General features: G+C 21.4%; 1 protein-coding gene across 1 annotated transcript in view; it reads left to right on the forward strand.

Moving 5' to 3' along the window:
- The window catches only part of Bm11500 (Calcium binding EGF domain containing protein), a gene marked incomplete at both ends in the record, with an annotated part of 49601 nt that overhangs the window by 9457 nt on the left and 21991 nt on the right, over window positions 1-18153 (forward strand). Inside the window, 11 exons of the mRNA XM_043077724.1 lie at window positions 4690-4794; window positions 6073-6174; window positions 6763-6864; window positions 7923-8179; window positions 8416-8662; window positions 8944-9033; window positions 9228-9377; window positions 10137-10289; window positions 11272-11421; window positions 11803-11952; window positions 16375-16527. Of these exons, the coding sequence (XP_042933658.1) occupies window positions 4690-4794; window positions 6073-6174; window positions 6763-6864; window positions 7923-8179; window positions 8416-8662; window positions 8944-9033; window positions 9228-9377; window positions 10137-10289; window positions 11272-11421; window positions 11803-11952; window positions 16375-16527 (1659 nt within the window). The remainder of the gene's footprint in view (window positions 1-4689; window positions 4795-6072; window positions 6175-6762; window positions 6865-7922; window positions 8180-8415; window positions 8663-8943; window positions 9034-9227; window positions 9378-10136; window positions 10290-11271; window positions 11422-11802; window positions 11953-16374; window positions 16528-18153) is intronic.

Raw genomic sequence — 18153 nt, forward strand, 5'->3', positions numbered from 1 at the left:
AATGTTAACACATTGCAAAATAAAATGAAATAATGGATAATAAAACTAATAAATATTTTGAATTGATGTAAAATAATAAGCACAGTAATGAAATTATAAAATAATATAAAAGACAAAAAAGAAAAAAACAAAATTAACTCTAAAACTTATTCTTAATTTGTAAAAAGTTTATAAAAATTGTCAAATTTGTTTTGCTATATTTGTAAATAAATTTATTTGTTATCATTTACAATAATTAAATTTTCTCAGTAAGTAAATTTAATAAAAATTAAAATTAATATTAATATTAACAAATTGCTAATATTCAATTTTTTTTTTAGCAATAAAAAATCAGAATTCAATTTTTTTCCATTTTTCTTCAGTAATTGAATCAGAATTTCCATATGTCTTGTAAAAAGCTATCGAATACTTTTGTCATCAATATTCTATGACAAATAATTTTGTAGAAATTTTAACATTTTTTAATTGGTGTGAAAAAAAAAAAATCTTTTTTCATTTCTATTTTTATTTATTTGTTAAGATAATATTGAAAATTAAATAAATAAAATGTAATCGATATAGTGTGAAAATAAAAATAAAATTATTAAAAGGATGGTTTTTCAGTAAAATTATAAACTTTTTGAATAAATATTTAAAAGTTTAAAAGTTAATAAATATTCAATTTTAAACTATTTAAATTCAAAATTATTTTTTTTTTCTTTTACATTTATTATCAAAATTTAAACTCGAATGCATTACATATTATTAGTTTTTTTTTTAGACAAACATTTGAAACATATTTGAAATTTAATTAAATTTCCTAAGACAATTGCTTGAAATATAATTTTAGTGATAAAATTTATCATTTATTCATTTTGAAATACTAACAATATTCAGTGATAATTACTGTTTCATTTAATTAATTTCAATATTTTTTTAAACAGACATTTAATTTAAAATAAAAATTAAAATTAATAAAACTGCAACTTAAGAGTTTCCGACAGAAATATATAATTTTTTGTGTCTTACCTAAATTACAATTCCCTTTTTATTGTTTTATTCCTTTCGTTAAATTTTTCAAAAATTAAAAAAATGGAATTTAAAATCAAAAGTGAAATTAAATCAATAATTTAAAAAAAAGAAGAAAGAAATGAAAACGAAGAAAAATGAATAAATTTATGAATTTACCTTGACCTTACAAAAATATTTTCATCATCATTTTTCATTTTTTTTTTCATATTCGTTCGGTTAACAAAAAAATTTACTTGTTGAAATCGAAAATGATTATTCGAAATTGAAAATATAATTTAATTAACTTTTTCAGCTTTAGGAATGTTTTTTTTTTTAACTAACTGATTTGAAACTGAAAACATAGCTAATGAATAATTAATTCATTTCGAATTAGAAATATATTAAACCATTCTATTTAGATTAAAAAATTTTAATCCATTTTTTTCATCCATAAAAGTTTATCCAAAAGTAAAGGCAAACTTTCTCGTTGTTATTTAGTTTAATTAAAATGAAAAAAAAAATATATAAAAATTATATTCGAATTTGAAGTTCAAAAAAATAAACAATAAAACATATAAATTATAGTAAGAATACTTTTGAAATTTTTTTTGTCCTTTTATTATATCATTCAAAAAGTATGAAAAAAAATTAATTTTTCTTTTTGATTTGTTTTTTTTTTTCAAAATTTGAGTTTTATTATTTTTAAAAAATAAAGAAAGAGAGAGAGAGAGAGAGAATGAGTAAAGAAGATAAACAATTCTATAAAAAATTATTTTATTTTCAAATCCACAACATTGGACTTTACAAATTTGTAAATCATTCCATCATTTTTTTTTTCATTTTTTTAAATAAAAAAAATTATTTCTTACTGAAAACAGAAATTTTATTTTACAATTTAAAAAAAAGAAGAAACTATTTCGATAATAAAAATAAATTAAATTTTTCTTAAAAAATTTCTGGTTTAAGTATAAAAAATAATCGTTGACAAAAATTTGTATAAAAGAAATAATACATTTAATTATTTCAATTTAATTCATCGATTATAGTAGGTAAGAAAAAGAGGAAAATTTTTACAAATTATCAAATAACTTAAACTTTTATTTTTGATCATTCGTAATGCATCGTTAAATTTTGATTAAATAAATTTGAATGAATTATTAAAATCGTTTTTTTCCTTTTTTATTCTCAGAAACGCTTTTCTTCCCTTCTCTCCTTGCAAATTTTGTTTATTTAATGCAAATTTACACTTGAAATTATGAATATTATTAATTTTTGAAACTTTAAAAACTTCATAATTACTGCTATTATTAATTTCTGATTCATAAATTCATTTCCACAATTTTTAATCTATCCTTTTGTGATCAGTATAAATTAAAATAATAATACTAAAGATAAAAATTCTAAGTTATAATTATCAAATCTCATTTCTTTTTTAATTTTAATTTAAATAACAAACATTGATCCTATAAATTTACACATCATTTCATTGAGATTTCTTTTCTTTTCCTTTTTTTTTTAAACAAATTTACATCAAATTTAAAATGGTGTCAATTTTATAAAATGATAGAATCGAAAAAAAGTGGTACGAATTAAATTACAACATTTCATTCTTAAGTTAAAAATTGTATGATGCATAAAGTGAAAAAAAAAATACATCGAAAATTGAATTTGGTACATAAATGTATGTATATATATATATATTTTCTCTCGTTATTTGAGTATATCAGTACACAATTTCCTATTTAATTATTGATTAATATACAATACCTAGTTTTTGATCTAATTGTTCACTTTTTGTTATAATGATGAGAATTTCTCTTTTTTGAAATCCTCATATAATTAATCAAATAATAGTAATTAAATAAAATTATTATTGAATGAGTACATCACCTGTCATAGCTCATTTGAATTGTTAATTAACATTTCTCATAAATCTTAATTATATATCATTCATTTCGAATTATAATTAAACATAACTCTATGAAATTATACAGTCTTTCTGATTTGAAAAAAAAAAAAAAACTGCATATTATAATTTGATTAGTATATTTGAAATTTAAAAAAAAATATATATAAGAAATTGAAATGAGTACATAAGTATATGTATTTGTGTTCTCTTATTTATTGGATATACAAATATGCAAAATTCTTTATCTTATTGACAATAATAGCCATTTGTGATTATTCAGTGAAATTCATTTAATAAATTTTATATTTTACTAAAAAACACAAATTAAGAAATCTCAAAAGTGAAAGAAGAAAAAATTATATTTTTAAAATAATCAATTTTGCTAAAAATTATTAGTATAACTTTCATTATCAAATGCTAATATTAAATTTTTGCATTAAAACAATTAAAGTAAATCATTCGCTATTTGAAGGTAATATTAAAATAAATTTATTTATTTTTGTTAGTTATTAATTAGATTATTTACATAACAATTAATTTATTTAATTGTTACAAATAATTTTTTATGATTAAAATTCTTTTACATTTCAATTTTATTTTTATACTTTCCCATCAAGCATCACATCCATTTTCTATTTATTAGTTTATTTACATAAATTCAATTTCATCTATACAAATGACCTTGTGTAATTAATTCATCGGTCAGAAAACCGTTGAAATATGAAAATTAGCATTTAATTTCTTCATAACAATTTCAACCTTGAAAATTAATCATTAAAGAAATTTTTTTTTTCTATTCCTTAAATTATTCATAAAAATTTTATGCACAAGCATGAAAATCTATGCATAAAAAAAAATCTAAAAAAATTACTGACTAAAAAAATTTATTGGTCAAAAAAATATTTAATTATTAATTATTATTAGATCAATTCTTATTTACTAATTTATTTTTTTTCATTTATTTGTTTGTTAACTAAAAATACAAAAAAAGCTTTTTTTTTTCTTATACTTAAATCTAATAATTAAAAAAATATGAATTAGTAGGAATAGAAGCAATTGAAAGTAACTCAACAATGATAATAATTAAATTAAAAATATAAATGATAAATGGATCACTTTTCAAAAAAAAAAAAAAAGATCAAAATCAAAAGTTAAATCTGAATTAATTAACTTTAACCGAGTTTTAACTATAAATTTCGTTCTTCTGTTTAATCTAACAAATATGTATGAATTTTTGAGTAATAATTTAAATAAATGCCATTCGATGATCATTTAATTATTATCAATGTTTTGGCGCTATGTATGCCGAAAAGTTGTATTTCAGTTATTACTTAGTTAGGTTTGAATCAATGAAATTTTTGGAATTTGTAATCTAAAAATAATTATACAGCTAATAGATTAAATAGTTTAAAAATATACTTTAAAAAATCTTCCAGCATATTAATATAATGAATAAAAATTACATTCATAAATGATTAGTTTATAAAAAAATTTATAAAAAAGATTTTTATTTGCTGATGAATTCACTAACAAATTTGATGCTTAATTTTAAACAAAAAAGGAAAAGATTTATTGTAAACAATGAATGAAGTGATTTAAAAAATTTGATAGAAATTAAAAATTTCAATTTTTGAATTAAATTAAAAATATTAATTAAAATTTAAAATTATTCCTATTAATATATATTTGCATATTTCGATCAAAAGGAATATAATTTTAATCATTTCATCAATCTTTTGCCAATGAATTTGAAATTTATTTTTTAAAAAAGAAATTCATTTTTCTTTTAGAATGTCTTCCATGGCAATTTGATTGTCATTTTGGTATTCCACGATGCATTTCACAGTTCAAAGTTAACGATGGTGCAATCGATTGCATTTCTGGATTCGATGAAGGTTTCATTTTATTAAAATTTCTAAATTATAATATAAAACTAAAAATTAAAGAAAAAAAAAAAACAATTTTTTTTTTTTAATAGAAAATTAAATTTTTAAATATAGACGTTCGTATTATAGTTATAACTTCAAAATATCAATAATAACTTTACTGTTATAATAATAATACTTATATAATAATAGAAAAGAAATGAAAAAAATTCCAAATGTTCATTAAATTGTCGTATCATTGTTATTTGAAATTCTTTTTCGCAAAAAAATTAATTTTTATTTTAAAATATCTTCCAGTGGTGCAATAATTTTAATTTGAGTGTTTGAATTGTGAATTGAAATTGAAAATATATTTATAAACTGTGCTAATATAAACAATTTTTAAATGCTTGGATAATTTATTAGCTTATAAGAAAGGATATAATTGCAGTGGAAAATAAGCAAACAATTAGTTTTTAATGACCTTTAACCTTTATTTGATGACATTTAGTTTATAATATTACCTAGAAATGCATATAAGAATGGCTATCAAAATTGAAAATGTTTCGAATATTGCAAAGAAAGTTAATTAACAAAGAAAGTTAATTAGACAAGGAATTTATAAAGATAAAGAACCTTTCAGCAATTTAAATATTAAATTTGACTATCAGATTGAAAAATTTTATAACGTATAAAAAGCAATGCACATATATATTTAGGTAGAAATGAAAGGTAAATGTTGGGTAAATATATTTAAAAAAAAAAACAATAATAATAAAATTTAGGAAAAGCAAACATTTCTATAAAATTAAAAAAAAAAAAAATCATAAATATTTTGGATAAATGATTAATTGATTTAAGAAATAAAATTGAAATTGCTTTTTATATTTGTATAAACGAATATTTCTGTATGATATTTTTTAGCTTAAAAATTTCTGCCATATGATTTTAAAATAAAATTATTTTGGCAGATTACACTTTTCTTTTTTTTTTTTATTTATTTTTGGTTTTTCATCATAACTTAAAAACTGATAAAAAATTATATAAATTCCTAATGCATAGTACTTATCATTTACTATCAATTAATTAATCATCAATTGATTGATTAGTATTTTTGAAATAAAAAATTTTTAGTTCTGTAAATAATTTTTTTTTCTTAAATTATATCAAAAATAAAATTTTTCTTAAATCATATCAAAATTAAAAATTTTCTTAAATTATATCAAAATTAAAATTTTTTTTTCCTAAAATTTTTTTTAAATTGTTATCAAAATTATATCAACTATAAGAGTTTGATAATTATTTTAGGTTGTCCACCACATAATTTCGTTTGTGCTGATAAAAGCGCATGCATTGATTTTTCAAAATATCAGGATGGTATAGCACATTGTAAGGACAAATCGGATGAACGTATGTTTCATATTTCAAATTTTCATATAAATTATATAAAATTAATTTTTTCAAATTTTAATTTATTAAAATTCGCAAAAAAAAAAATTGTTAATTGAAAACTAAAATGATGATAATATGTATATAAAGTATATCAATAATATATAAATAATATAAGTAATCAAATACTAGTTGTAAAATTTAACTCCAATAACTTTACTGGTAAAATATGAAATTAGTTTATTTAAAATTGAAAATAAAAACTATGATTTATCATAAAAGAAGAAAAACATCGATTAATAATAATTTGCATATTTGAATTTCTATTTTTTTTATTAACTTTACTGGTAAAATATGAAATTAGTTTATTTAAAATTGAAAATAAAAACTATGATTTATTATAAAAGAAAAAAAAAAAAAAAAAAAAAAAAAAAAAAAAAAAAAAAAAAAAAAAAAAAAAAACATCGATTAATAATAATTTGCATATTTGAATTTCTAATTTTTTTTTTTTTTTTTTTTGTTGAATCTATTTATTTAATTGTTTGTTTCTCTTTTCTCTTCCATCTAAAATATATTTATAATTAATATTTAATTTATAATTATTTTTAGCATGTCCAGCTGGTGATTTTTTATGCAACGATCATTCGCAGTGTATTGATGGAAAACGTTTTCAGGATGGCTTTTCTGATTGTAAAGATGGTTCAGATGAAGGTTTATCATTTTTTTTTTTTTATCTTTTCAAAAAAAATTTTCTTTTTTTTTTTTTCTCTTTCATTTCAAAGATTTGTTTTTTTTTTTTTTTTTTCTTTGCTTTTCCCTCCTTTTCTTTCTTTTTTTTTTCTCTTTTTAAAATAAAATTTCGAATGTTTCTTTTGTCCAATTTATATTCCTTATCGGAATTTTTTTCTTATGATCGGTACACTTTTTTCTTTTGTGATTTTTTTCTTTCTTTCTTTCTTTTTTTTTACGATTTTATTCCTTTCTCTTTCTTCATTGAATCAAGGACATTAACAGGTGGAATAGTATTACCGAGGTTTTTAGATAAGGTTGAATTGTTTATAAAAGATTTTGAAGGACGTTTGATACTTTCTCCTCCTCTGTAATTTTTTTTCTTTTTCTTTGTCTCTCTTCTCTTCTTCTTTACCTCTCCTTTCTATTAAATCAAATCTGTTAAATTTGAAATGAAATGAAAGCTTCATGAATGATTGCATAAAATATCCTGAAAGAAACAAAGAAAAAAAAAAAAAGAAGGTTTTTTTTTTTTTGTAAATACCGAATTTGGATTAACATAAAGGCAAATACAATTCAAACATTTTACAAAATAAATTTTAAAAGAAATGAAATGGATTTTCAAATAAATATTTTTAAAAAAAAGAACAAACTTTTCTCATTTTCGTAATAATCCATTTTATTTAATAGTTGATAATTGATAATGTTAAATGATATGAATATAAAACTGAAAATAATCATACAAATATATTTGTAAATAACAAATGTTCATTCTAAATATCTCTAAAAAAATTATTTTCTTTAATTATCAAATTTATTGTATAATTTTCCCTCAAAAATTTTCCAAATTTAATTCATTAAATTCAAAAAAAAAAAAAAAAAGAAGGGAAGAAAAAAAATTGCCCAAATCATTTTATTATTGTTATGTAAACTTAATAAACTAGAAAATATAAGACAAAAAAAAAAAAAAAAAAAAAGGTTGAATAGTAAATTTTAAATTTTTATTCATTTAATTTTTTTAAAAACTTTTTTTTTTTCAGAATGTACAGTTACTCAATTTGAATGTAGTTGTGGATCAATTCGATGCATAGATGCTGAAATGCTAAAAGATGGTAAAAAAGATTGCGAAGATGGCTCCGATGAAATTGGCCCATCAGCGCAAAAGTTTTGCGCAAATGGTAAATTAGTTCGACAAAATAGAGCTAAAAATCGTACCGTACAATATCCAACATATAGCGCAATTGCAAAATGTCCTGATCCATCGATTTGTAATGATCAATTGGGAGAAATATGCATTGTAAGTAATTTTAATGTTTTATTTTCTCTAAAAAAAAAAAAAAAAATAAAAACAAAAAATTTAATTTTAGTTACAGAATTTAATTTCTTATCAAAAAAAGTCATTGTATTATTTTAATATCTATCAATGTTATTTATTTTTGATTAAAATTATAGTTAATAATATTAATTATTGATTGATTTGAAAAGATTTTTTCTTTTGTTTCATATATTTTGTGAATTTTAATGAAATTTCAGATGGTTGGTGGTGCAACACATTGTGTTTGTAAAAAAGGAACCATTCGACCGCAAGGTTCACCGCGGTGTGTATTGGAACCTTTACTTCAACAATACCTTAATAATATTATTGGTAATTGCACCGAAATTCAGAAAGATTTAATCGAAGTTTATGGCGAGAAAATAAGCTTTTCAAATGATTCACCTCGTCTAACTTATGCTCGTAAAGAAACGGAATGTAATCCAAAGTCAAAAATACCATGCAAAGGTTAAATTTTTGAAATTTAGAAAAAAAAAAATGAGCATATCAATTAGTAATCACTAATTAAATTAGTCAATAATTTCTAAATTTGACTTAATTTATTGTAAGAATTCAAATTTAAATCAAAAATGATTAACAATTAAAATTTTTCCAAATTAAAATTATTTCATCATTTAAATATTTTGTTTCCTGCGAGTCAAATTTTAATTTGTTTAAATTAAATTTATTTTTCAATTTGAATAATTTGAATAGAAATTAAAATTAAAGCTAAATTATTTTTTATTTAGGTTATGGTGAGATATGTCTGCCAGATTTATCTGGTCGTCATCGTTGCACATGCGCAAACAATGGTACTCGTATGGATAGCATTTGCTTAGGTAAATTTTAAGGATTAAATTTTAAATTAAAATTTTAACAATGCTAAATTAATCGATCAGATAAGAGTAGATAAATGATTTTTTAGGTTTGTTTTATATGCATAAGAAAATAATAAAAGTTTCGAACAGAATGAAATACAAATGTCAAATAAGTAATTAAATAAAAGGAACTCAAATAATTAATTCTAATTTAGTAAATGAGTGTATGAGCCCAGAATTAAATGATTGCGATCCAAATGCATCCTGCATGGATAGCATACTATCATATGAATGTTTCTGCAACGAAGGATTCATCGATACTTCAATTTCACCAAAAACACGACCTGGCATTAAATGCGCAAAATGTTTGTTTACAATTTTGTTTATTCATTATTATTAATTTCAATTGCTTAATTTTTAGTTTCAAATTTTTTGAGATAATCTAAACTAATTATTAACTTTTAATAATCACTTAATTTTAATGCAGGCAACATTTGCAGTTTCAAAAATAGACCGATTATAATAAAAGATTTGATAAGAATTTAAGCTAATGTTATGAGCTATGTGATAAGAAATAATTTGAAATTAATTTATTTAAATTTCTTATCTTCCGAATAAACGATAAAATTTTTCATTTTAATTCCATACACAATTTGAAAAAATGTTAATATTTTCACTAATTTCATTAGGTCAACTTATTCCTGTTCTCTTTTGTTAATTTAATTTAATCGTTTCTGGTGATAATTCAAATGTTGTGTGATTAATCGAGAACATGCACACAAATTTAAAAGAAAAAAATTTATCAGAGATAATTAGACCATGAAGAATTAGTTTTCTTGAATTCTTCTCAAACCAGAAATAAAATATAATATTTTATTTTATTTTTTCAAAATTTCATATCCAAAACTAATTAATAATTGCTCGATTCTTTTTTTTTTTTCTGTTGCATGAAAATTTAGACATTCTATACGTTTTGATTTTATTTGTTTTAAAATAAAATTTTCAAAATGATAGTATATTACAAGCAAAAGAGGAATGATTATTAAAAAAATTAATCGAGATAATATTTAAAATCATAAATATATGGGAGTGAAATTTTAAATTAAAAATTTTATTGGATGCAGTGGTGGATGAATGTGCATCAAAAGCTGCAAATCAATGTGATGAAAATGCGGATTGTATTGATAAGCCGATCGGTTACACATGTCGTTGTCGTAATGGCTACGTTGATATTTCGGAAGGTGGCGCAAGAAATCCGGGGCGGAAATGTCATAAATGTATGCAGTTAATTACTTTTGTTTTCAATTTAATTATCATGATCTAATTTTAATTTCGATCCTTTATTGTTATTATTATTATTATTACTAATAAATTGAGATGTGCAGATATACTGTTAGAAATTTGTTTACAAATAATAATTTATTAAAAAGAAATCAATTGAAATTAAATATTAATACATGGTTGATAGAATAACTATGGAAAAATATTTTTCTTTTTGGTTAATTAATTATTTTTTTTAGTTTTAATTCTGCTAAAATTAATGATAATACTAATTCTATAAGAAACATTACAGAATTTCCATCTGTAATTTAATAATGACATAGTTTATTAATTGCTATAAATATATTGTTTCATTCATCCAATAGAATTTCAATTTAAGCTGCATAAATATATAAATATTTGATTAAAATAAATAGTATCAATAATGAAATAATAGAAATAATAAACAATAATAATAATAAATTAACTATTTTCAAAGAAATAGCATCTAATGATGAGCAATTTTTTATTTTTATTTTTTTTTAAAAAGCAATTTTTAGAAAATTTATAATTTTTTTTATCGATTTTTTTTTAGAAAAACAATTGTTAGTTTGTTTTTTTATAAGCTTTTTCTTATCTTCATGTTTTGAAATTTGAAATAAGCATGTATAAGCAGCAGCAAATAGAAATTGTTTTTATTTACTAATCACTGATAATGATTTATAAATTCATTCGTTGCAACATATTCAAATCTATGACCTTCAAATAACCGCTGATATTATCAGTCACTGTCCATTTATATTTGTCATGCAAATTAATAATAGTAATTAGAATTTATGATGTGCTAAAAAAAAAAAAGAAAAAAAAAAAACTTTTTCATTCAATAACATAAAACATTTTTGATCTTTTTATTATCACCGAAAATTTTTGGGAAAAAAAAAATTATTTTTTGTCCATTTTTTTCTTTTTTGTTTTTAAACGAATTAAAAATTTTTTTAGTAATGGATGAATGTCAAATGGGTTTAGCTGATTGTGATCCAAAAGCAATTTGCATAGATATGACATACAGTTATACATGCAAATGTCCACATGGTTTTGCAGACAAGTCAGCAGATCCGATTAATAAGCCTGGTCGAATTTGTTCCAAATGTGAGCTTCTCTTGGCTTATTAGTTTTATTTGATAAAGAAAAAAATTAAATACTTTGCAGTTTAAATTAGATCTATATTAATAGTCAGTACTAGGAACTATTTCTTTCTGAAAATTTTGAAATGCTAAATTATAAAAGCTCAATTTATGAGTTTGTTTGCGTTAGCAGTTATTTGCTGATTGTAACAACAAAAGTATGATTTTTCTGGAAATAATGAGAAAGATAGCTAAGAACTGACCTATTTTAGATGATATACTATTATTATTTATTTAGCCCATTGGAATTGTTAGTGTTAGAAAAAGAGAAATCGGATAAGATTGACCGAATGATCTTTTGATTTATTCAATTTATGTTTTTTTTTTTTTCTTTTTTTTTGGTTAGTGATCAATTCATGTGATTCACCGAACTTTACGGGATGTCAATCGAAAGAATCGAAATGTATTGGTACAAAAGATGGTTTCGTATGCCGTTGCATCGATGGCTATATCGATCTAAATCCGGCAAATCCGGGAACAAATTGTTCTAAAGCAGGTATGATATTGGTACTTCTTCTTTAAGTTCCGAATCAATGTGATACTTCTTTTTTTAGTTCCTTATTCTTACCTGAGCAAAAAGAAAATGAAAAACAAAAAAGTATTCAATCATAATGACAATTTAAATTCCTTAAATTAAATAACACGAAAGACTATTGTATCATACAGTATTCTTTCGTGTGTCGCATATAGTAATCCGAATAATTATACCGTAATCCGGATGACATTGATATTATTCTATGCAGTGGAGATTTCTTTCTTTCTGATGTTCTTCCTGATTTTGTTTCAAATTTTGTTGAACTGAAATGACAAAAAATATTTGTAAATATTAAATAACAGAAAGTAAATGAAGAGTGATTTGAAAAAAAAAAAAAAAAAAAGAAAAGAAAGGAGAGAAAGAGGAAGAAGATAAAAGAAAAAGTTAAAATAGAGGAAAAATAAAGAGAAGATGGAGAATGAGAAGAGAAATATTTCTGGAATAAATTGAATATTTGTTTACATATCGATGCATTCTTTCATATAGAGCAGAAAATGGAATAGCAAATCATGGGTATAGTATGGGTAATTGTGGTGGTTAATGATGATTTGCTGTTACCTTTTAATGTTCAAAATAAAATTCTATCGGTATCTTTGATAATGAAAGATGAAGAAAAGAGAAGAAAGGAATAGATGAGATAGATAGAATTAGGAAAATTTAGTGGTAGAACAACGATACATGCATGCGTACATTTGAAAGGTCAACGAAATGGCCGGCCGATTCATTTAGTCCGTTCATCCATCTGTAACCGCGATTGATAGCATATGCATTAAAGGTCGAGAGTTGGACATAATTGAAGAGAAGGTTGAAATTATAATTAGTGGAAAGGTGGGAAAGATAAGAGAACAGTGTAGAGGTGGGGTATGCGGGTTTAGATCGATGACTCTACAGCAGATATGAAAGGCGGGGGGAAGATGGAAGAGGAGGGAAGAAGGGGGGGGGGGGAAAAGGGTAATTTTTAGGGTGGTCTCTGTCTTCGGCGACCATTTCTGTTGTTACCTTTGCCGATCAAAGAAGGGTTTTGAACCAGACGAAATTCGGGCAATAGTTTTATAACAACACTATAACGGTGGTAGCTTTGGTTTTGTTTGGACCGGAAGAATTATTTCGCTGTAACGGATTTGAATCGAAGAAAACCAGAATTTGAGCGAAATTATAACGGAATCATATATACGAAGCAATAATTCAACAGATATATTATTCTCTACTATTCACTAATTACTTACTAATTGATTCAATATTTTAATTCACTACTTTCTATCCTTCAACTTTCTTTCTTCCAATAATAATAATTATAATAGTAAAAAAAAAAATACAAACAAATTTTTTTAATAAAATTAATTTTTATTTTGCAATCATTTCAATTGAATTCTGAATTGTTCAATTTAAATACTATTCCTGAAAGAATAATAATTGTCCCTGCTAAATGCAGCTGTTGCTTGTAGCAACGCTAGCTGTTATTGCAGTACCTGAATTAATTTTAATTAATGCTATAGGTGAGTTATTCATTCATTTTTTTTTTTTACTTTATCACTTTTAAATAACTATATATTTAAATTTATTAGAAAATTAAGAAAATAATTGAATGAGTTCTAATCTCTATAGATCATTTTAAATACAGCATCGATTTAAATCAATAATTAAAGATTAATTACTTAATAATTACGTATGAATTAAAATTAATTATGATATTTTAAGTTGGAATAACGATGTTAAAAGTATGTTGTTGCTCAGTTATTATAATACATTAAGCAATATGTGAATGCAATAAGAAAATGCATGAAAGTTTATTATTATTATTGTTGATATTAATATTATCCCAGAAATTAGTATTATTTCATTTGATTCCTCCGGAAAACTGTTACCGGATGCCTGAAAATCGGGTTAAAAATTCGATTAGTTATGAAATAAATATATGATTAGAAATGTTTGATTCTTAGCATCAAATCAAACAATTATCATCATAGTATATCCTTTAATTTGACATATTATGTAAGAATTACTTCGTAAATTCTATACATATGAAGTGATTAAATAGTAAACAAGAAAATATAGGTTGATTAAATCGATGAATAGTTTACATTACTTTGTTATTTCTCTCTCATTTTTTAAAAAAAAAAAAAAAAATTATTTAAATTTCTAATTTTTTGGTTGTATTAACAATATTAGTTCTATTTGCATAATTTAAGATTTAAATCTTTTAATCAAAGAATGTAACAATGTGTTTTGGTTGAAATAACTTATGAATAACAATGTGTAATCGCACTAACAATGTCCTGAATTTTTCAATTTTCATGAGTTTAATAATGATGAATAGAAAGAGATAAGAAAACTACATTTTCTAATCCATTTCTGAATCATTGACGATAATAATTTTGCATGAAAATTTAAATTTCAAGCTTTTTGTAAGTTAGAAAGATTGGAAAATGAAAATGTATAGTTTGATGAAAGAAGAAAAAAATAAATTTCCAAATTAAAAAATTTTATTTTTTCCCCAAATTAAAGCTTTCGTTTTTTTGAAAAATTTTAAACCCTTATGTTTAGTCAGAAATTTTTGAAAAAAAAAAAAACATTTGTAATTTTTCTATTTGAAAAATTGAAAATTTCCGTACTGTTTTTTTTTTAACAAAAAAAAAAAAAAAATATAATTTTGCTGTTTTAAAAAATTAAATGTTAAATTTGTTTATGGAAAATTTTGTCAAATTAACAAAACGAGGAAAAGAAAATCAAATTATAAGGACTAGAAAGTACTTTTATTGACTAAATTTGCTAATTAAAAAAACTTTTTTTTTTCTTGAACTATTTTTAATTTCTTAAAATTTTTAATAATTTCAATTTAAACATTTTTTTTTTGGCATTATTCATTGTTTTTATTCAATTCTTGTTTATTTGCTTTTCTTTTCTTTCAGCTTTTCTCTCTCTTTCTTCCTTCTACCTTTTCCTTTTTAAATTTTACCTTTTCTTTTCAATTTGAAATAATTTAAATTATTGAAATGATTTAAATTATTGTACATACATTTAAGGAAAAGAGAAAAAGAAACAAGTATACCTTAAGGCTATAATATATAAAATTGATGAGGAAAAGAGACATACACAAAAGAAAAATCAAAATTGAAAACATAAAAAATACAAACAATAATTTGCTCCAAATTTTTTTCTTCCACACTCTAACAAGCGTATATAATATAATCCAGTTTATGAACAAATGAAATAAAATTTAAAAAAAAAAAAGAAAACGAAATTTTTCTTTCTTTCTTTCTTTCTCTCTTCCTTTGCTTCATTCTCTTCACGTATTGCACGCATGCGCTATATACTTTTTTTACTTTTCTTCTCTATCATGCGTACATTTTATTCTATTTTTCATGTATATGCATGCATATCTTTTATCATTCCTTTTTTTCTTTGTAAGGATAGAATGTGAGGAAGAAAAAAAAATGAAATAATCAAAAGTTTATAAATAAATTTGTTCGTAATTAATTAATTAATTATTATTATTATTTTCGTTGTTATAATTATTCATATTAAAATGAGAAGAAAAAGCTATGCTTATATCGTTATCATTGCTATATCATTATCAGTAATATAATATTGTTATCTTTGTTATTATCATCTAGTATAATATTTGTTATTGTTATTTATTATTATTATTATTATTGTTATTCTGTTTGTTAGTTGGCTAAGGTTAAAATTTAATTGATGGAATTTTAAAAATTTTTTAATAATATCGATGAAATGACCTAGAAAAAAAATTAATGAAAAAAAGATTTATGCCAGAATTATGAATGGAAACAAAATTTACAAAATTCTAATATATTATGATGAAGTGAAATTGATTAATATATTATCATAACATTCATATTATTAAATTATTATTTAATTAATTTTTTTTTTAAAACAGTACTAATCTATTCAATTGTTTATGAGAGTATAACATAATTATAACAGAATCACATCTAATTTTAATAAAATAATTTTAAATGACTGATAGAATAAGATGGCATATTTTAAAGTAGTATGTTTAGAAATGTAAAATGAAATTAATTCTAATAAAAATACGATTTGTAGCTTATTTAAATTTTAAAATTTTAATGTATTCTACAAAAGGAGGGCTTACTTTTGTTAAATATTGAGGTAGTTTCATTGAATTAAATTATTTAAAATTAGGATTTCAGATTAAATTAAATGCATAGCTGAAAGCTAAGCGCTAAAATCATAAATTGTAAATTGAATATAAAAAATCTGAAATCATTATTGATTTAATGCGTATTTCTAATTTAAAATTAATTCCCTTGATAGCTGAAAACTATTTCTTGAAGTTCAAATTATTTTAATGAGTTAATTTTTGAATTAAAATGAAAATATTATATACATATGTATTTTTAGTATCGGATCCGTGTCAGGATGATTCATTACATGATTGTGATCCGGTAGCAGAATGTTACAGCGAACAACCGGGTTATTTTCAGTGCCGTTGTCCGAATGGTTTTGCTGATGTCTCAACCGATCAACGTTTTCCTGGAAGGAAATGCAAAAAAAGTTAGTCATCAAATGAGCTTTAAAATTGTAAATTTTTTTAATTTTAAATTTAAAAAATTTGAACAAAAGCAGAAATTAGCAATTTAATATATTCCGTGAAAAAAAATTTTTTTTTTTTTTAACTTAAATATTTTGTCTTTTGATCTATTAAATTTATAACTTAAAAATATTTTGTCCAAATTTCTGCTAATATTGATAAAAGTCATTAAATTAACATTTGTTTACTTGGCTTGATAAAAGGTGAATTGATAAAAGATAACATAACTTATGATTTATATGTAATTTGATCTAATAATGCTAAAAGAATTGTTAATATGATGATTCTTTAATTAGATTTACAATAATCAATAAACTAACTGAAAAATTTAAAGGAAAAAAACAAACAAACAAACAAGTTTTCTTTTTTTTTTTCATTTAAATTAAATGAAATTAAAGTTTCTAAGAAAGAGAAAGTAGTGTAAATATTTTTAAAATGAATTCATAATAAAATGAATGTGAATAAAATGTATATCATTTATTTGTAGAAAGTGAAAAATGTTTCTTTGTCAAATGTGAAGGAAACAAAAATGTTTTTTCTTTTTTCTTTTAATTTAAATTAATGAAATAAAAAGTTATTAATGAATGATTGGATAGTTTCAAAGAAAAAAGAAAAAAGAAAAAGGAAAAAGGGAAGAAAATAATTTAAATATGAATATTTGAATATAAAAAGCGCATGTATTATGAAAAATTTTTCATTTTTCAAAATTTTGAAACTTTTATTATTATTTATTATTATTATTATTACTATTATTATTCGTCAAATTATGATGCAATTTTGATGGCTTTTGAATGAGAATTTTGATAATAATAAATTCTTTTGACATCATAAAATGTTCCAATTTTAACCAAAGAAAGATGATTACGGGGATGAGAAAGGCAAAAGAAAAGTATGAATGAGCATTTTAAGATTCGCTGTTTCCGTAAAAGTAGTAACAATTGACATTTTAAGGGAATCGTAATTAATAATATTAGTAATAATTATTAGTGATAATAATAATAGTAATAATAATAAATGATAATAATTGTGATAGCGATGATGATAAGGATTAAGGAATCGTAATTAATAATAATAGTAATAATTATTAATGATAATAATAATAGTAATAATAATAAATGATAATAATTGTGATAGCGATGATGATAAGGATTAAGGGAATCGTAATTAATAATAATAGTAATAATTATTAATAATAATAATAATAAATGATAAATAATTGTGATAGCGATGATGATAAGGATTAAGGGAATCGTAATTAATAATAATAGTAATAATTATTAAATAATAATAATAATAAATGATAATAATTGTGATAGCGATGATGATAAGGATTAAGGAATCGTAATTAATAATAATAGTAATAATTATTAATAATAAATAATAATAAATGATAATAATTGTGATAGCGATGATGATAAGGATTAAGGGAATCGTAATTAATAATAATAGTAATAATTATTAATAAAATAATAATAATAAATGATAATAATTGTGATAGCGATGATGATAAGGATTAAGGAATCGTAATTAATAATAATAGTAATAATTATTAATAATAAATAATAATAAATGATAATAATTGTGATAGC

This window comes from Brugia malayi (genome assembly GCF_000002995.4).
Source record: "Brugia malayi strain FR3 genome assembly, contig: Bm_v4_Chr1_scaffold_001, whole genome shotgun sequence".
Lineage (NCBI taxonomy): Eukaryota > Metazoa > Nematoda > Chromadorea > Rhabditida > Onchocercidae > Brugia > Brugia malayi.